The 20,964-nt window shown below is 47.5% G+C and overlaps 2 protein-coding genes across 4 annotated transcripts in view; one reads left to right on the top strand and one right to left on the bottom strand.

Annotated features, from left to right (window-relative positions):
• The window catches only part of LOC135900057 (uncharacterized), a 332,823-nt gene that overhangs the window by 98,922 nt on the left and 212,937 nt on the right, over positions 1–20,964 (top strand). The window lies entirely within an intron of this gene.
• LOC135900098 (uncharacterized) lies at positions 8,610–11,275 on the bottom strand. Its single transcript, XM_065429547.2, has 3 exons — positions 10,948–11,275; positions 9,948–10,506; positions 8,610–9,589 (listed from the first exon to the last, which is right to left on the bottom strand). The coding sequence occupies exons 1-3, from the start codon at positions 11,273–11,275 to the stop codon at positions 9,232–9,234; spliced, it is 1,245 nt and encodes a 414-aa protein (XP_065285619.2). The 3' UTR covers positions 8,610–9,231.

Below are 20,964 nucleotides of genomic sequence, written 5' to 3'. Positions count from 1 at the left end.
CCCGCCTCCACACAAGACCCTCTCACGTGAAGAAGCCGTAACATGGTGACAATTACAAGCCAATACAGACCCCCATTTAAGCAGACTACACGCAATACTCCCTACCCTATACTCATACAAATGTCCCCTTTGTAACGACTACGCCTCCCTATATCGCACCACATGGGCGTGCCCCAACGTGAAGGCAGCCCCGTAAATACCCAATCCCACACCCGAGCAGTAGGAGGCCTTGCTGACTAGTTCGGTCCCTCGTAACCAGTAGCAACTGGTGCGGCGGGGCACGGGAGACAGCAAGAGCCGCAGGAGCCCTGGACTAAGGGCGCCTACCGCACAAGCAGAAATACACTTGCTCGTCCTTTGTTTTTTTTTAAATGTTTTCCTCCTCCTCCTCCTCCACACTCCTCTGTGTTCGTGAAAATATTGGTTTCGTGCTTGACATGATCCTAGTTGGGTTTTTCTCCATATGCGGTGGTACAGGTTCCACGGCGATCTGGTCGGGCGTCGCCCATGGCTGCTGGGTTGCTTCGAATGAGGGTGGTGGAGGTATATCGTAGCTCAACTCACTAAATAGGGCGAGTACTTGTGAGGAGAGCTTGAGGCCGGTGAATTGTGCTTCACGGTAAAGTTAAGCCAGCTCGTCGAGTGCAAGAAGGATCGCAGTATCTAGAACCCTAGCGGACTTGGAATGTTAAGGGGTACTTGTTATAGTGTGATAGATTTCAAGCACCATGGTGCACGTGAGCTTCACAACATCATCACGCAACGCTTGGCAGAAATCGCAACCGTTGTGGGGGCCGTTACCACGCCCAACCCGCATGCCCGTAATTTACTGATATTCAAACAGTCAAGCAGCCTGTCGAGCCCTCGCGACAGGTGACATTCCAGACACGCAGTACAATACACTAGCTAACCACTTTTATGCCCACCCTTCCATACGTGTGCGGATACAGTGAATGCATGGTCGCGGGCAGAGAAAATGAAGTGGCGCACGCCACGTCCGCTTAAGTCTCGCGGGCCCTATCCTGTCCCTATCCTATCCAGGTGCCGCGCCGAGCCGCACGACAACGCGAACGACGGCTGAGTATTCCCGTGCCTGATCTTTTCTATTTTATTGCAATAGCAATTAAATGAACACTCCGGGCGCATTACTTCCGTCGGTGTCGCCATCGCCGTAAGGTTACGTGTAAAGTCGAAGGGCGTTAAAACTGCCGCCGCGCGCCGTGTGCTGTATGTGCAAGCGCAAGCTTGCGAGGGGGAACCGGCGAACGCGGCTCAATCTCGCGTGCGCGAGCGAGGAAGGCGGGCCGGAAGCGCGCCCTCTTCTGTACAGCGTGTGAGGCGTGGGAGTGAGGCGACGGAGGGGGGCGGATTTGACGGCATTGATTGCTCACTGAGAATTTGACGGCATTCATTAGCGACCGCAGTGTTATTGTTACAATAAGTCATGCAGCTGAACTCGTTGGTATCTCTCCTCGAGGACAGCCTTTTCCGCTCTCCGTGTTTATCTAATATATCTCATTTTAATAACAAGCTGACCTAAGGGCCGAATAGGGAGCGTCACCAGAAATGTTGATTCCTCGGAGTTTATGAAACAACTTTTCTGGCTGCAACACAAAAGGCGCGGCCGACTTCACAAGTGCAAATGCCTCTGCTGAGGTGGTCATAGTTACCAGCACATACTCATCGTCTATCCCCAGTGTTGCACGAAACGCAACTCGTTATTCGTAAAGATATGCCATTGGGGTGCGCCGTTTGCAGAAGTAAGTTATTCAAAAAATCGTGTAAACTATTGAGCACCCGTTGTCGCCTTATATGCTTGAACCATTTCGAGCCGAACCGGTAACCGTTGTTATTAATAATAATAATAATAATAATAATAATAATAATAATAATAATAATAATAATAATAATAATAATAATAATAATAATAATAATAATAATAATAATAATAATAATAATAATAATAATATATTATTATTATTATTATTATTATTATTATTATTATTATTATTATTATTATTATTATTATTATTATTATTATTATTATTATTATTTTGGTTCAGGTTCGCTTCGGGCTCAGTCACGTTCCAAAGATGTAGATTCGGGTTTGGGTTCTGTTCGACACCCTAATTTAAAGCACCTATATAGATTCCTCCTTCTTCAGGTTGTCACCCGCGTCTGCAAACAGTGGCGCACATCAGCCAAATAAACTGGAAGGCTTATACCCTATTCCATCAGGCACCATCACGAAAACAAGCCATCCACTGTATGTGTGTGCTTTTCAGCTCCTGCGGCTAATGGTGTACACATGCTTATCAAACGCACGCACAAACGAGAAGTGGTGGCGGAGCAGAGGAAACCTCCTTGGCCGGCTAGCCATTGTCCATTAGTACCCAGTGGGGAAGACAAACAAGCGGAGACACTAAATGACACCGACGAGCACAAGGGCGCCTCTGTTCTGCGTCGATGATCTGTCATAATCAGGCGTGATCGATTGTTTAGCAGACTAGAACAGGAAGGCGTCGCTGCTCGCACGAGCGGGGCCGCAGGTCTTGTATGTCTCACGTGGCCACCTCCTCTCCTTGTCCCCTTGAGTATATTTTTAATTTCTGTCCCAGCGGTTTGGCTAAGTAGATTTGTACGTACTCTAACAAAAAATTAAGGCTCTAGCGGAGCTGTGACGCCAAACATTCGACGCTTGAAACGCACTATCCGCAGAGTCAAAGCGCTTCTGTGCACGAAGCGGGCGCAGTGCACAAGAATGTTTTTTTAGTGTAATTTACATCGGCGGCTTCGATTTTCGATAGGATACTGTGAACGGCTCATGTGCTTCTGAAAGAGTCACCCAAAATTATGTCGAAGTGGATGAACAAAGCGTCATCACTCTTATTTTACAACGGTGCGTTGTTTTCGCCTGAAAAAAAAGCCGGAATACGCAGTGCTCGAAGACAGAACTTATTATATGCGTATGCGCACGCTTACGGCGCACTAAACATCGTTAACGGGCCCATGCAACACCGTTTTCGGGTGACCATATTTGCTCTATATCTATTCTCAGCACATGACAGAACACAGAGCAAGGGAATTATGAAACTTGACCTACATAAATCCAAGTTATCGGGCAGAGAAAATTCAAAATACAAGCGAAAAGATAGTTAATCTTCACTAGAATTACCGCGGAATTAGGGTGCACATTTCGCTCTTCCATGACGTCATATAGTGCCGCCCAATGGCAGCAGGGCAATAGCTCAAGTCGGCGCGCCACTTTTGGCAAACCTGATGGCGTTTCGTGGCGTTCCTTGGCGTTTCCATGGCTTCCGAAATCTGGAGGCGCGTGGTCCAATCTCGGAAGCCAAGGCGCCTCTCTTGTGTGGACGAGGCGGTCGGTGAGGCACGAGGCGGCACGATGAGGCACGAGGCGGTCGGTGGCGCGCCAAAGTGCTCGGCGTGTGGTGCGTCATTCCGGTGGTTGCGACACCTCGCCCGTGGCTCTGCAATACTTAAAATGGTTGTAAGACGTAATGTCATAGCTTTTTTCACAGTACTCTCAGTATAGTGCGAACGTAAATTGGAGATTACATTTTTTAACCACTCATCGTAGCGCCACTCTTTGATGTCACGGCCTGTCTACAAAGAAGACAAAATTGCCGCATCGAGGTGATGCCATCGGTGTCGCTCAACAAGGTTTCCCTGGCGCGCAGAGGGCCAGGAAATTTTTTAAAGGTCGACTACTCAAGATGAGACGTTCTTTTAAAGATTATCTGTCTAAGCCTGAGCGAATGTATCTATAATTAACATGAGCACGGGCAAATACCGAGGCAGCTGATAATCAATAACTTCGGAATTATGTACTTCCAAGCTCCTGTTACCGACGCAGGGACGTAATAACGGTGATGAAGATATTAGTACATGCGGGTTTAGTGTGGTGCTGTGGCAGACCTGGCTGGCAGTTGCTCCTCCTGAGAATCTTCAACTATGTCGTCATTAGTGAATCAATCCAAGCTCTCGTAGAAACGCGAGAATAATGCGTGACATCTCCATGCGTACTCTCCGCAGTCCTTATGTGGTGACCAAATGTTGTACATGTTCATGAGGGAACCCTGTTTTAACACGATAGCGTTAAGGGCCTTGTGTCGCAGAAAATCCGGCGTCAGCGTCCGGCGGCCAGCATCCGGCGTCTGGTATCGGACATCGCTTGGGCGAAACGAATATCGAACCACGTATACCCAACCACGCAGGCCCTCTATGTGGCGCAAGGAAATTACTGAACTAATTTAATTTCTCAAAGTAAAATACGTAGAAAAATCCTAAAGTACCACTTACACACCACCTACAGACATGATAGCGTTGCATTGTAATTTTAATGTATGCGAAAACATATTTCTGTTACGCTGAAACTCAAACACAATCCCTTTTTAACGCGATAGCGTTTTCCTGCTGCCGTTTGAGCTGCCGTTTGCGGTTACATAAGCTGCAGTTGCTGGGAAGCGTGAGAAGCACTCGGGGATCTTTGAATGCTGTCGCGTTCCACTCTTAAAGATGAAGCTTAAGCGTCCTCCAGTTTGGCTCACACTGTCCAGAAGCCTTCTCCAGTAGAACAGAAGCTCTTACAGGAGCACCTGACGTGCTCTGTATCGCCCATTTCATTGTGATCTGTGTAAGATGAAGTAGAACTGCTGAATTTGAACATCCGTACAGGAGTGTAGGCCGATTCTGTTCTAAATCTGTATAGGATGGCGGTTTCTGTGCGGCTGTCTCTTACAACGCCGGGCTGATGCGGCAGTTTTCCAATGTGAATGAAAGTGGCAACAAATTGTCTTTTTAGGGAGTTGATGATTCAGTGGAGCTCTCAGTGCTGGCTGCCTTGAAAGCGCTTTATTAGCTAGGGCATCTTGTCTTTCGTTGCCAGTGACAGCAACATGCGAATGTTTCCACTGAAAATTTATCTTAATCCCTTTTGTGGAGATTTCTTTGAGTGAAGACATGTACTGACGGCAGAACTAGTACATAGCACGATACAGTTGCAGAACTGCTGACTTCGAGTCCGAGAGTATGACAGCTTTCTGTGCGGGCCCGCTCTTTAGCTTGCGAAGAGCAGCAGCAAAAGCGGCACTCTCTGCAATAGTCGAGGAGACCAGGCGCTCCAAACGGCCAGAATATGCAGTACCAAGAGAGGGGATCCAATATACGATGTCTTTGTATTTACTTAATGCAGGATAGTGCACCTTCTCTATTGATTGCTTTCTGACTGCTCTGGAAGTCGTATAAACCTTGCGCTTGACTCTGCGAGTTTTAAATTACAAATATTTGCATGCTTATGTCAATATCGGTATCTTTTCTATGCTTACTGCTACATATGTTCAGTATTATTATTATTATAAGTATTAGTAAGTATTATAGGTATTAGTATTATAAACGGGTACAAAGAACTTTCACTTCTTCTTTGTACCCGTTTATGCAAGGCTGACTGCTCTATTACATATTCTATTTTTTACGATCGGATTCTTTCCCCCCACATACATACATACATACATACATACATACATACATACATACATACATACATACATACATACATACATACGTGCACACATACATACATACATACGTGCACACATACGGACATACATACGTGCACACATACGGACATACATACGTGCACACATACGGACATACATACGTGCACACATACGGACATACATGCGTGCACACATACGGACATACATGCGTACATACATAGGTGCATACATACGGACATACATGCGTACATACACACGTACTTACATACGTACATACATGCCTTAAACACACACGCACACACACACAATGGGAATGAAAGTGGATAAAAAAAACAACTGGTGGCATGTAGGATACCAACCCACGTCGCATTACGCGTGCGATGCTCTTACCAATTGAACTACCGCGGCGGCATTTCCCATACGCTCTCCGGGTGTTTATGTTTATTTACTATATGCGGTGTGTGTGTGTGTGTGTGTGTGTGTGTGCGCGTGTGTGCGTGCGTGTGTGCGTGCGTGTGCGCGTGCGTGTGCGCGTGCGCGTGCGCGTGCGTGTGCGTGTGCGTGTGCGTGTGCGCGTGTGCGTGTGCGTGTGCGCGTGCGCGTGTGCGTGTGCGCGTGTGCGTGTGCGCGTGCGCGTGTGCGCGTGCGCGTGTGCGCGTGTGCGTGCGCGTGTGCGTGTGTGTGTGTGTGTGTGTGCGCGTGTGTGTGTGTGTGTGTGTGCGCGTGTGTGTGTGTGTGCGCGTGTGTGTGTGCGTGCGCGCGTGTGTGCGTGCGTGCGTGTGTGCGTGCGTGCGTGTGTGCGTGTGTGCGCGCGCGTGTGTGTGCGTGTGTGTGCGCGCGTGTGTGCGCGCGTGTGTGTGCGCGTGTGTGTGCGCGTGCGCGTGTGTGTGCGCGTGCGCGTGTGTGTGCGCGTGTGTGTGTGTGTGTGTGTGTGTGTGTGTGTGTGCGCGTGTGTGTGTGCGTGCACGCGCAGCTCGAGGCTGGCGCCCTCTGTGCGTCCGGGAGCACAACTTCAGGGCCGCGGCGAACAGCTGTTTCCATGGCGCATGCGCGTCTTGCATATAACCGCGCCGTTCGGGTAGCGCGCGCGCTTTTTCTGCTTCCTCGCGCTGTTTGTGCGCCTAAAACGAAAACTTTTGGGGCATGGCGTTAACTTGTCCTGACAGCCAGAAAGAAATTATAAGGTTTTAGGTGCCAAAACCACTTTCTGATTATGAGGCACGCCGTAGTGAAGGACTCCGGAAATTTCGACCACCTGGGGTTCTTTAGCGTGTACCTAAATCTAAGCACACGGGTGTTTATCGCATTTCGCCCCCATCGAAATGCGGCCGCCGTGCCTGACAGCCAGAACATCGCACTCATATTGCTAGTACTTCGGCTACGTCAAAAACGGAAGCGGACCATGTACATGCGAAAGCTATTCGACAAGCGCCCTCAACTCGGCGACTACCACCAGCTAGTACAGGAGCTGCGAAATGCAGCTTACCTGTGGCGAGACCACACTGCTTTCGTATAGCTTCCCACGCGTTGTTCTTCCGCTCTGTGTCGCGGTAGTCCATGCGTTTCACGTCGTGTACACATGGATGGTTGCTAATCGCTTCAAACAGGCGTCCTCACTAGCGCTGTCATCACACACGGATGTTGAAAAAACCACAGCCGCACTGTCAGTACGCGCACCGCAGGCCGCCATTCTGCCTTCTGCTCGCTGCCGCTACAGCGCGCAGTGCATTCTGGTCTAGCGTCAGCCGCGTGAAATAGAACACGCTCTATCTCCGCGCCGGCGGCGTTGAGTTCGCCAAGCGCGCCTGGGCACGCCGGCTACGCCGTGACGCCGAACTGTAGAGTGCGCGTTTTTCACCGACGTCGCTTATGGTGCATCCAGACGAAGGACCGAATCCGGATGTGCAGGGCCGGACGGCGCGTCACGTGACCTCACATCAGCGATGTGCTTCGTCCGCGCCTCTTCCGTGAGCCGCGCGGACGGATAACGCCAAACCGTTTTTCATATCCAGATTCTGGCGGGGTAAAGCTGCAGCTTTAACGGGCCAGGAGAAAAGTGTCTGGCAACCAGTACACTTCTCTCCTGCTCGAGGACAGCCGCATTGCAGTAAACAGTCCATTTGCTGGCGCCTGGTTTGAGTGGTTCGCAGCTCCTGGTGTCGTTGAACAATGAACTTGTGCGATGACGCCGCCTTTTATTTCATCCACATGGTGGAAGAGTTTCCCATTTTGTGGGACCTCAGTCGTGCAGACTATGCGGACACGGTAAAAAAACAATCAATCTGGGAGCATATCGTGGAACAGATGAAGGAGAATTGGCCAACCTACGGTCCGTACAGTGTCGGTAAGTGCTTTGACATATTCCAGCGCCTGAAAAAGCGATGCGATATTACATCAGACAGTAGGTTGCATCTTGCGTGACTGACATTGTAAACAATGCAGGTGCCTTATTTTGCAGCGGTGCTATTGGTCTATTATAGGCCGTTCTAAGGGAGAGGTACGTCGGACAGACGTTATCGCCTGTGGCGCTCGTATTTAGTCATGCCGGATTGTACCTTTCTCGGGCTTTTCGGCCCTCTACCTCTAATATAACATCATTGATTTTCCCAGGGGAGCAGTAGGGGTCGCGGTAGAGACCAGGTCTGCTCTCCTGGAACGGTATCTTCACTAGTGTCAGGCTTTTCGAATACTGCTCTCCGTGACTTATGCATGCTGCTACGTGAGTGTTACTGATTACCCGAATTTCTCGCAGAGGCGCTGAAGAGGTTCTTCGACAATAAGAGAAGAACATACCGGTTGGAGCGAAAAAAAATGGAGGACACTAAGAGCGGCCAACCCGCCAGCGACGTCTACGCAGGCCGATGGAAATTTTTCAAGGCATTGAAATTTCTCGATGCGGTGAAAGTTAAAGTACGCCGCTCAGTAATGGGCCAAGCTCTGCAAGAGGTGGCTGAGCCAGAAATGGCATGTTTGAAAAGGCAACCGGTTACTAATCTCTTGAAATATTAAATTTTATTTCAAGACGCATCTTGTACCCAGAAGGGACATTCAGTTGTGTTCAATAATGTTCTGCACGTTTTGTAGCCGTATTCGGATGCCTCCAATATAACGCGTTATCAGAGCGAATTTGGTCCTCCCAAGCGTTAATGTAATTGAAGTAAAACGTTGTTACTTTGTTTCTGCTGCAGGCAAGAAATTTCGTTCTTTTACGATTTATTTGATTCAGAACCCCTTTGTTGCAGCCTCCTGTGTCACAGGACACTGATAAGACACCAGACGCGGCCGCAGTGGACGAGGCTGCCTCGGTGGATGAGGCTGCCACAGCTGATGACGCTGTCCTCGGTGAAGGCTGCACCACGGAGAGAGAGATTGAACCGCACACCGACCTCTCCGCAGCACCAAGTACATCCTTAAGTGCAGCACCGACCAGAAAAAGACGGCGGAATTGTAATCCGCGCGAAGACATGTGGTCGCAGCGGCAAAAGGTCCTCGAAAAAATAGCCGTAAACATGCAGCCAACACAACCTGCGATCACTGACGATGCGTGTGAGCATTTCGGGAAGCTTGTCGCTGCGACTATGCGGGCGATACCTAAAACAAGGCAGCTGTCATGCCAAGTGGAAATGCTGCAGGTGATGCAAAGGCACATGGAAGCTTAATAACACGCAGAAAAAATAAAATGTTCATTCCATTTCAGTGTTGACATCTGTATTCAATTTCGAGGTTTTCTGTAGATGCTCACATCCAAGTGGGCAAACTGCCGCTGCCATGGCACGGCGCCCGTGTCATTGAAGAACGAACACAGCTTATCACGCACTGCAGCACCAACAGCACCAATTCTACCACGCGACGCTGCTTGGCCGGACAGGAGTGACCCAGCAGGGTTTGGTTCGACTTTCAAGTCTGGCACGCTGATGACATCGTTGCCTAAAAAATTGTGCAGCACACATGCCGCATTCACGATGGCAGTCACCCTCTCTGGAGATGCATTGATGACTGTGTGGAAACACCCGAAGCGCTTTGCCGGTATCCCAAAAGCGTTTTCGACGACACGGCGAGCCCTTGACAGCCTGAAAAGTAAAGGAGATGTTAATCCAGATCATGAATTGCATGGCAGAGGAATTATAAATATGCTACACCACCTGCCTAACACAAAGCCCAACCAACGACTCCAGAAATTAAGCCTTCACTGATTATTAGTAGTCACTAATTTAGACAATAATAAGTTGCTTACATCGTAAGCGCTTGCATGTAATGAAATGAAACAGTGGAGTTGCTTTATGCCAACATTGGCACATCCCAATGCAGAATGTAGCATGCGCAGTATGAACTAATCAACTTTGGAGACTTTAGTAGATGCGAAAATGCATTGTTAAAGTTCAAGCTTTCATCTGATATCTGCTGCCTTATGTGCAATATGCATCTTACCTGTAATTAAAGATCTTCTTATCTTCTGTCAGATTTGTGCCCCCAAAAGGTTTCATTAAATTCCGTCCCATAGGAAATGCGTCGTCTGCAACGAACACAGGTGGAAAGAGCACATCAGGTGAGCTGGACACCTTCACAAGTTCTGGCAGGCCTGCACTTCTGTTTCCTACGTCTCTCTGTAGGGGTGTCGTTTGCCAGACCGCAGCGTCTCCTTCTGAGCCTGGTGCACCGACATCAGTGTACAAAAACCGGTAATTTGCGTCGACGACAGCGAAGAGAATTATACTGAAGCTTTTCTTGTAGTTCCTGTAAATAGTTCCCGAATTTGGTGGCTTCTTTATGAGTACGTGCTTGCCATCCATGGCCCCAATGCAGTTCGGGAAGTTCCACTTGTTATCAAAGCCTTCCATCACGTATTTCCATTCCTCCTCTGTGCGGGGTGTTCTTATAAAGTTGCTTCCCAGTTCCTCGTAAATGGCAGTACATGTTTCATGTATAATGTCATTCACACTTGAATGACCGAGCCTAAACTGTCGGCTCAGGGAATAGTGACTCTCTCCTGTAATTAAAAAAAAAAGAAATCTCAGTGAACTGCTCGCGAGCACACCACAAAAAAAGTAGGAAGTGTACAACAAATACATCTGATATCTGGCTGTTTCAGAGCAGTAAATGAATACAGTATCAGCGAAAAGCAATCGCGCTCGCTGGTGTAGTTGAGTGTAAACAGATCAATATTATCTCATGCATGTTTATGCAAAAAGTTGGTGCGGACAGCACGGCCGTACAAAACTTGTGTTTACTCGTGATACCCCTTCCACGCGAACTCTCTGGATCTGCATTGGATATTTCGGGTGCGATTGAGCTCGTACGCTACCACATGAGCGCGCTTGAACACACTTGTGTAGCGAAGCGGCCTTCGATCAGCACCAAGCTCACTTTTCAACCGGTATACATTTACCACGGCGCTCTCCGTAATAACTTGGAAATGTGTGACACTTACCTGAAGCAAGGTACCGCAGTGTCACCTGCAGCCGTGTTTCCGCCGATATAGAACGGCGCATAACGGTATCCTCCCTTCGTATGCGGGGCCCCACGCGTGACAGCAGTTGCAGAAACTGCTCTCTGCTAACACGAAGTAGCCTCCGGTATTCGTCGAGGTCAGTCTTCAGGAGCTCTTCGTAGAGCAGGTTCTGGATCCCCAATTCTTTCCTTCCTATCCAGTCTTTCCGCCAACAACGCCGTTTTCGTGGAAGCAAATCAAAGTCCTCGTCAATCTCTGACAGAACAACAGCCATCGCGGCCAAACGTCGCTTTCTGCCGGCCTCCATTTTGTCGAATACTCTCACAATACGCGGAAGAAACTCTCAGACCAGACTGCTGCTAGCCAGCGCAGAGGCTGCGGTCGAGAGTAATCCGGCTCTGTGGCGCTGTCGTCTGAGAGGGCCTCGTCCGCCGTGTGGATGCGCTTGCATCCGGACGGTCCGTAGCATAGTCGTCCGCGTCCGCTTAAAATCCGGATTCGGTCCTTCGTCTGGATGCACCATTAACCGCGACGCGCGTGGCCGCGCGCGCGCGTTACGCCGGACTATATCTTGCCCTTAAGGCGGAAGCAGCCACGACGCGGGCCATGCATAGTTTTCAACAGAGTGTTCGTATAGCCGTGGTGCTAATGCGGCTAATTTTTAAGGCACTATCACTAAGGCCCCAAACCGCTATTTCGCCGATCATTACCGGTATTACGAGAATACACTAATTTCCAGTCAGCTCATCCAGAGGATACTTTTCCTATATACGTGAACGCAAGGTCATGTGCAGGTTATTTTTTTTTTTCTATGGCACTTAATTGCCTTTCCAAAAAGTCGTCTGATTTGGTTTGTGGGGTTTAACGTCCCAAAGCGACGCAGGCTATGAGAGATGTCGTAGTCGAGGGCTCCGGAAATTTCCACCACCTGGGGTTCTTTAACGTGCACTGACATGAAAGAGTCGTGTGATCAGTCAAAGATATATTCAGTCCGAATAAAAAACTTTTTGGTTGGCACTAAGACAGTTTGCGTGCTGTGAATGCGAAAGCCTGAGCTGAATTAAGAAGTCGATTCATGTGGAACGAGAGGTGTATTAAGAGGTTAAAGTGGATTATAAGTAATCACGTGTATATACTGCATTAACTGATGACCAATAACCATTGACGTCGTGCCGATTTTTGCGGAGCAGTTTTTCTGGACACCCCTGCCACTGCTGACAGCTTCCGTTGGTAATGGAGCATATAAGGCTCTCGCCTTAAAAAATTAATTTTCGATATTTAAGTGGAAAGAACGCTGCGTCACTTTTGTTTGTTTTATTTTTGTGCGACGTAAGTTTTCAGCTATAGTCAGAGATGGCGAGGACAAACATCTTTTGGTAGTCGAAGAAGTTATGAAAGATATAACATCGAAAACAGTAATATTTCTTAATTGAAGTAGAAAGCAAACTACCATAAAGTACAATATTCTTCTGTTGTAGCGCAAGCTGAACAAGGACAACAGAAAGGCACATCTAGCACGCAGTACCCGCCGCCGTTGCTCAGTTGGCTATGGTGTAAGGCCGCTGAGCACAAGGTCGCGGTATCAAATCCCGGCCACGGCGGCCGCATTTTAATGGGGGCGAAAACACCGGTGTTGTTAGATTTAGGTTCACGTTAAAGAACCACAGCAAGTCGAACTTTCCGGAGCCCTCCACTACGGCGTGGCTCATTTTTAGGAAGTGGTTTTGGCACGTAAAACCACAATTTTTTTATCACAGACACAGCGCTAACTTTCAGCAACAGATTTATTTCGCATTCTCGTCGCTATGTATACACCCTCGAAACGTCCTACAGTACACGTAAAATTTCGGTAAAAATCAAAGAAAAAATAAACTGGGAACCACACGTAAGCAGTTGTTTTATTCACATATTCACATACTTGTACACGTTAAGCACGAACAAAGATACTTTAGCTCTTTTGAGTATAATGAAATGGAAGGTTTACTGACGCATCCGTCGCCGAATGTTGATATGTGTCTATCGTCTATTAGCAACACATATCATATATCAACATTTGGCGAATTTGTCAGCAAAGTACCGCTGTCACGTCTTCCACTTCTGTATAGTATCAGCTGGAAGGGGCGCCAGCCCACAGCAACAGCTGAGTACGAAACTAACTGGATGCGACTTTTCATGAGCAATAGATCGGAAGGGACGGGCCTGTGAATTGGCCGACTAGGTCACCTGACCTCTCTCTACTCGATTTCTTTCTTTAGCGTTATGTTTGGCGTTATGTGTTATGTGAAAGGTCATGCGTACACGATCGTGAAGGATGTCAGATTAGTTCAAGGCAAGGATAACGGATGTCTGCCTTAGAATTTCGGCGTCGGTCATCAAGAAAGTCACTAAAGATGCGATAAAGCGGGCTCAGTACTATGTAGCTGCAGGATACTTATTATAACACGTCCTCTAGGTAGCAGCTGGTGTTCAAGGGGGCTTACGAATTCAAATAATAAGGGCACACTGAAATCTGATGTGCTTTTTGTGTGTGTTCCTTTTTTTTGTGCAGAATCATGACTGCCAATTCGGCTAATTTAGAAGTGTATTTACTTTCTTTAACGCACCGGTTTGGCCTTATTTCTACATGTTGGGCACTTCCCAGCCTGTTTATTTCGCTTTTCTTTTTTGATACGAACCTGTTTTTGCAGCTCCTATACACTTTCATGAAAAATAAAACGATCACTTTAATTTGGCTTTGGTCCGAAGCAAGTTTCTGGCGCAAAATATAGCTTCGCGCGCACTTTCTTGAGCAAAGCCGAAATTTTGAAACATTCTATTCCTATTCCATTGCTTTTTGTGTTTCGTGCGTGGTCAGAGTGGCGCTTCGGCCGCGTTATCAAGGAGCTTTTGTTATCGATGTGATCATTCGGCCTTGAGAGACGGATAGTAAGTGTGACGTAGACAAGGAGGAATAACTGCGAAGCGGCGAAACCTGCTGTTGACGCTCCTTCCGTGCCATTATCAAGGTGATGCGCTGTCTCTTCGGGCTTGCGACAGGCAATGCGGTTGCTTTCAATCAGCTTGTTTGAGGGCGCTACTTTATGATGCGGGTGGGAGCGCACTCACGTGGTATTTTCATACTTCGTTAGGTTTCTTTGCCATTCGGAAACAATTGTCCGCAATTAGTACGTCGCGGAAAACACCGCAGTTAGATGTCATTTTGGGTGCCTACAAGTGCCTCATTGATACTTTGAAAATTAGGACAGTACGTCTCAAGTTAGGCAATTAATTGCAATTGCCGAATTAAATCTCAGTAAAGAAAGAACTAGTGGCGGCTACTCCACATTTTTGGAAGCAATATGCCCTAAGTTTTCTTCGAGTAATGCAACTGCTCTTTCTTTAAGTCTTGGTACATGATAGTTGGGGAACACCGTACAATTCACCCAGTAACCGAAATGAGCCCAAGCTGGATTCACTCGAAATCAGAATGAACAGCAGTCATGCGCAGCAGCGATTGCACTCGGACTCACACAAGAAGAAAAAAGAAAGAAAGAGAGGCGAAACAGTATTAGTGATAGCCATGTATGCGACAATTACACGAAGGAAGATTACACCACCGGGAGTACTCGGGCTGTGAAACTGAACTGTCTCCTACTATGATGTCTTGTATATACTCATATTATGAAGTCACTTCGGCGCTCAATTCTTCGAAGTCAAACGAAGTTTATTCAAGTGCAAGAAACGCGCACACGCACGCACACACGCACGCACGCACACACGCACGCACGCACACACACACGCACGCGCGCACGCACGCGCGCACTCACGCGCGCACACACGCACGCACACGCACACACACGCGCACACGCACACACACGCGCACACACGCACGAACACACGCACACGCACGAACACACGCACGAACACACGCACGAACACACGCACGAACACACGCACGAACACACGCACGCACGCACACACGCGCACGCACACACGGCTTATATTTTTACTGATGTTTCGGCCGGCCGAAACGTCAGTAAAAATATAAGACATAACACTCGTGTTTTTTGTATTTTTGCAATGTAATATATACGTGTGTGGGGGGGGAGGGGGGGATTCGAAAAGCAGGTCAGGCCCCGCACACACACACACACACACACACTTCTCCGCGTAAAAATGAAAACTCCACGCCAATGTTGAAGTGTGTTTTGAATACCGGTGATGTGACAGAATTATCCAGGATGCAGCACAATCATGGCAGCCCACCCAACGATGTTGCAGTTGCATCATTCTACTTCTGTAAACAAAGGCAGTTTTTACCACATTGTCCCGTTGCAGTGACCGTCAAGTACACAGCAAACTCTGTGAATCACGAAAACCAACCAAGTTGACCATCGTACGGGGTTCAGCTGGGAAGACGAGACGAGGTGCACATGAACGGTGCGCTCACAACAAAAAAGAAAGAAAAAAAAAGAAAAAAAGAACGTCCACCGTGCGTGCACCTGCCCGCCAAGGCATAGATCTATTCGTGGCGTCTCGCTAGCCTTCTTATACCCTACACCATCCGGGTAACCTCATTCTCTCTTGCTCCCTGGTATAGAGGGCCTTTTCAGGACACGTCGGGCCAACCCCACATCACCAACCCCCGCATCAGTGAAATCCTAGGTTTAAAAAGTCTGCTCTCATTAAAATAAATCACCTGGTATATACGATACCTTAGCTGCACTCATATATGGGCAGATGTCTATTTTCGCCCGATTCCTCTACGCCCTCATTTGTTATCCCTTACCTAGATATATTGGAGCTATTAGGCTTTTACGTCCAACTAAAGAGTTTGCTATCCTGACTGCGGTTCAGTTTATAGTATCTACTCAACATGCACAAAAATGGTCTGTCCTCCCTGACTCGCAAGTTTAATCCTCCCTTATGAACTCAAATGCAAAATATTCAATCACACCACTATAGTGTAAGAAACCTTAAAGGAATTACTAAAGAGAATGAGGCATAACATATATCGTTGTATATCTGTTGTTACGCCGACACTCTAACATACCCTGAATTGTGCAGCTGCTACAGACACACCAACAGAATACGACTACCTCGCTCCCTATAGCTAGATTTGGAAAACGTTATATATTAAGAGAAATGAAATATGTAAGCCTACTCGAAGAAAGCTGCTGCGCTAGAATTGTTCGCAAGAGCAAAGTCGACCCAGTCCTGAAGCCGGGCATAGTATTACAAGGACCCTGGTATTACCGAAAGCGGCCGGCCAATAGAAAAGGGTGCTTACAAATGAAAAGCTCTATGAATTTTGCGGGACAAATCCACAAAGCTTGTTGTTCGTAAGGGCTTCATTGATCGGCCGTCTTCGTTAATGGTATATCTCGCATCAAGATTGGTTGACATTTTCTCTTTCGAACAATTCTAACATAAGAGATTTTTTGTGAATATGCGCCCAGGGCCTGCATTCAGTGAGATGTACTTACGGGAAAGGTGTTCGCAAGGCCAGATGGGAGCCAATCGGGAGCACGGTGACTCGCGAGCACATGCGCGCGCGCCACTTTCCTTTACACCAAATACGCAGGAATGAAATGGACAAATTTATAGCATTTGATCAACGGCTTCTTTAAAGGTTCGGTTCACATATATTCGTAGATATGTACAGTGCTCAGCGATTGAAACGCGGTGCTTGGACAGTATGGCTGCCGGTGATTCTTGCGCCACCGTTGAGCGCTGGGTGATCGCTGAGGGGGCGCAATTGCGTCACGACGCATCGAAAATGACTCTCGTGTTGATGTGACACGAATCTGCATCAGCTCAATGTTCGCAGCGTCCAACTGTGGCTCAAAAACAGTGTCGGTCGTCATGCTGTCTGAGTATCGCGTTTCGTTCGCTGAGCACTGTACCTTGGATCTGCATAATTTTTGCCTCGCCGGTTACACGCCCCGTATATGAAGCTGAGTTCCTGGCACTGGTGGTTCGAAACCGGCAGCACTCGCAATCCGATGTTTTCAACGAAACTCGGCGGGAACTTTGTGATGCTTCTACTGCGGTTATTTACGCCTTCGCACTTTGTCAGTGGTCCGTGCTTTAGAGTTTTCTTCAAAAATCACTTCAGGGAACTCTGCCGCTGCGATCGTTCAGCCACCACGGGAATAATGGTTAATATTGGGTCAGACCTTCGTCCTTCTGGCTTCAGACGTTCTTTTGGCGTTCTTTACCACGCTTTATCTGATTTTATTAGCAGAAGTGTTGAAGCAATCTATACTTTTCTCAATGTAGAAGGCAATAAGACTCTGCGAACATGCATACTCGTTGCTCATTGCAACGATTTTGTCTATCGAGGGCTACGTCTGTGGCCTAATCGAAGCGCGCCGAGCACCTCAACGCGTTGACTTGCCCGCAGTAAATTCTTAAGGATATGCTATTCCACCTGTCGCTGCCTGCGTCCGTGGCGTAATAATTAGAATATCGGGTTTCTGCGCTAGAGATGCGCTAGAAGCTGAAGGAGCGCCGAAAAAGCCTATCAGGACAGAAAAGGCCCTTATCTACATAACGTAATGGATACATTTCACAATTTCAGTGACTGGAATGTTCATGTATGTGATAAGATATAGGACGAAGGGCTGCAAATCAATCTAAATCTGGTACACATAAATATATACAGCTTGAAAGAAAGAATGGGATCAATTATGTTTATGTCTTCAACGAGTAGTTCTTCCGAGTGAGCTTATTGTTTTAACTGAAGTTAATGTAAACATGTCTTCGGTAAATATGTTATATGGTATGGTTATATGGTTATACTAGGTATGCGTGGTGCAGGGAAAAATGATAGGTGGAGGTGTTGTGTTCATTCATGATGACTGGGTATTGAATAATATATAAGTAAGCTTTAACGATACAAAAGTAGTGGGACTTTCTATAAATAAAGATATGGATTATACGTTATATGCGATATATAGGCCTACTAATATGAACGCCAATGGCTTTCTAGACGAACTAAGCTTATTTTTTTCAAAACGCATGAATAAAGCGCGGTTACCTTTAGTTGGAGACATGAACATAGACACAATAAAGGAATCTAGTCGAGTTGAAACGAATTATCTCAATTTATTAGCAGGATTTGGCCTAGAGAACAGGGGTGTAGCCAGGAAGGAAGAGGGGGGGGGGGGAGGGGGGCTTATGGGGCTTCTGCCCCTCCCGAAACGTTTTCGTGCTGTCATGCACCGCTGATCAAAACAGCCCCTGGCGCCGGAAATCGTTCTGCATTTTGTCTAGAATGTCTATTTCACGCCCGAAAAGACATTTCAGTGCGAACATTCCAAACTCGGGCCAGATTTTGTGGCAACGCCCATGCACAGGGAGTCACATGACGCAAGGAACCCCATCCGAGCACAAAGTTTTAAGGGCGCTTTGATGGTGAGCGGGCTTGTCGCGGCATCTCGCGGAAGCCGCGGAATCTACGGAGCACAGGATTTCAATTCCGAAGCATTGTGGGTATAAATTTCTTATAAACTTTGATGCCAAAGGTGCAGTGACATTTCCAAGGTCGTGCTTTAGATTTTCAATACTGAAACTTTGTGGGTTTCATGTTGTCGCCAAGATTTGACGCCAAAGGTGCATTGACTTTTCTAAAGTCGTACATTGGACCATACAACGAGACAAGACAAATCAACACTATCAGACAAGTTGACAAAGCACTCAGCGAGGTTCGATGAGGCGAAGCGTTGCGGTGGTTCATTTGTACCGTCATGTCACAGAAAATATAGCAACATTTTTTTTTCATCTGTGCCAAAGCATTCATGTCAAGACACTAAAACTAGCAAAGGTAACTATGTCATTTATTTTTTGTACTTTGACTTTTATTCGCGAGGACACATTGAGCCTCTTCAATTTTCTTGTTCTCGCTACCCGCGGGCTGCCAGAGCCAGCCAGAGCATGTGCGTTTTTCTCGTGTTGACCCGACCACCGCGCGGCGCACTTCGGTGCGCGTTCGTTTTTCTCTGCCCGAGTGGACTTTCGCCTGGCAGAGTTTTGGACGCTTTCTGGCTAGCAGACGAGACAAAGAAACAATGGTCGCTCGCCAACATCAGTGTGGGGACTCGACTCATCGCAACGCGTTCGCTTGAGCACGACCACTCCGGAAAGTCTTGTCTCACCGGTGTAGGATACCGAGCAGTAGGCGTATGGTTCTCTGTGGACCAAGCGCCTCACGTTTTCTTCGATAATCCTTTGGTAGCGACATTATAGGTCCCCAAAGTAGGCGTTCGATTGTGGCCAACACGCCTTCCTTTGCGTTTTTTTTATTTCTTATTTCGATGCTCCCGCCCCGCAAAAGAAAAGGAAAAGACATTGTTGCGGCGCAGTGAATTGTCGCATAGTGAAACTTCGATTTTGTTTTTCTTCTTTTGCGGAAAGTAATGGCCCACGGGACGCTTCAGTCGCCGCGTACTCGTATTATATTATTCCGACATCAATTATGTGGGAATTCTAGGCGCATTCCTGCCGTCGCCGTCGCCCTCATGTTCCCTATAAAGTCCTATGCGATAAAATCGTGACCGCGCGCCTCATGCTATATGTGCGAGTGAAAGCGTAGAGTGGGGGTGGGGGGTGGCATGAGTGAGCCGACGATGGTGGCTAGGTCTTGTGTGCGCAAGGGAGAAAAGCGGAGAGGAAGCGCGCCGCCTTCCGTCACGTGATACATCAGGGGGAATAGAGGAAGGGGGGGGGGGGGTCTTAGGATTTCTTAATTTGTGAATCTGTATTGTGCAACATGTTTATTTGCCTTGTTTAACGCATTATATACACTGACTTTTTTAGATACGTGGTTTTATTGGATATTTATCCGTATATTTATATATCTTGTTGCGAGGTTTTGTGTCTACGTGCAGTGAACTTTGTTTCGAGCGACACTTTTTTTTTGCTCTTTATCAAGCTACATCTTCGCATTTGTATATTCCATTACATCTTCGCATTTCTAATGTACGAGGGCGAATCAAATGAAAGTGAGCCAACCAATCCCGCGCAATAATGGTACATGTTCCTTATCTGCGAGGCATGCGCGTAGCACACAGACAACCCTCATTTACGAAAGTGACACGCAGGTGTGAGGATAAATGTTCTTTAATGCTCTCATATACTGGGTAGAACATGGTTACATGACTTAATAGATGTTCCGAAAGTTTAACAGTGTGGTGTCCTGAGGTTTTTAACAGCTCAACACGTTTCCCAAAAAGAAATTAGTCGCCGTATGGCTGCCGTGTACGTTGAACATTGCGTTTCATTTGCCACTGTGAAACGTTGGGACAAACGGTTCAAAGGACGTGAAAGTTGCAAAAGCGATCCAAGACCGGGCCAAAGCCACCGTGCAATCATCCCCGACAAAAATGCAAAGGTTGATGAGCTGATAGGAAAAGAACGAAGAATAAGCATCGATGAACTGCCAGAGCGTGTGAACATCAGTCACGGTTCGGTTCACGCCATAATTCATGAACATCTCGGTTATCGGCTCTAGAGTGCGCAATGGATGCCCGATATTTTGAACCACCGCCAGAAGACGAGGTTCAGCGCTGCCTTAACTCTTTTGATCCGGTATCACAGTCAGGGGGACGACTTCTTGTCTGCAATTGTGGTCGGGGATGAACCATGGTGCCACTACTATGAGCCTGAAACACAACGGCAAAGCTTACAGTGGAAACATTCGTATTCACTACCCCACAAGAAAGCAAAGGCTGTCGTTTCCGCCGGAAAGGTGTTGACTTTTTTTTTTTAATCGTCAGGGACCATTACTGATAGAATTTGCTAAATCTCAAGACTATACATTATTTCCGATATTGTGAAACGTCGGATTGGCTGCGTGTCGCAATCAAGAACAAAAGACGTGAAAAATTTACGAATGTTGTCATCTTGCTCCACGACAATGCCCGTCCCCACGTCGCTAATGTGGTTAACACAAATCTGGCAAAGTTCAAGTGGGAAACGCCGCAGCATCCGCCATGCAGACCAAACCTGTCGCCT

Source organism: Dermacentor albipictus, chromosome 1 (genome assembly GCF_038994185.2).
Source record: "Dermacentor albipictus isolate Rhodes 1998 colony chromosome 1, USDA_Dalb.pri_finalv2, whole genome shotgun sequence".
In the NCBI taxonomy this organism is placed as follows: domain Eukaryota; kingdom Metazoa; phylum Arthropoda; class Arachnida; order Ixodida; family Ixodidae; genus Dermacentor; species Dermacentor albipictus.
The sequence above is the reverse complement of the archived record's forward strand: the minus strand, read 5'-3'. Positions and strand labels throughout refer to the sequence as shown.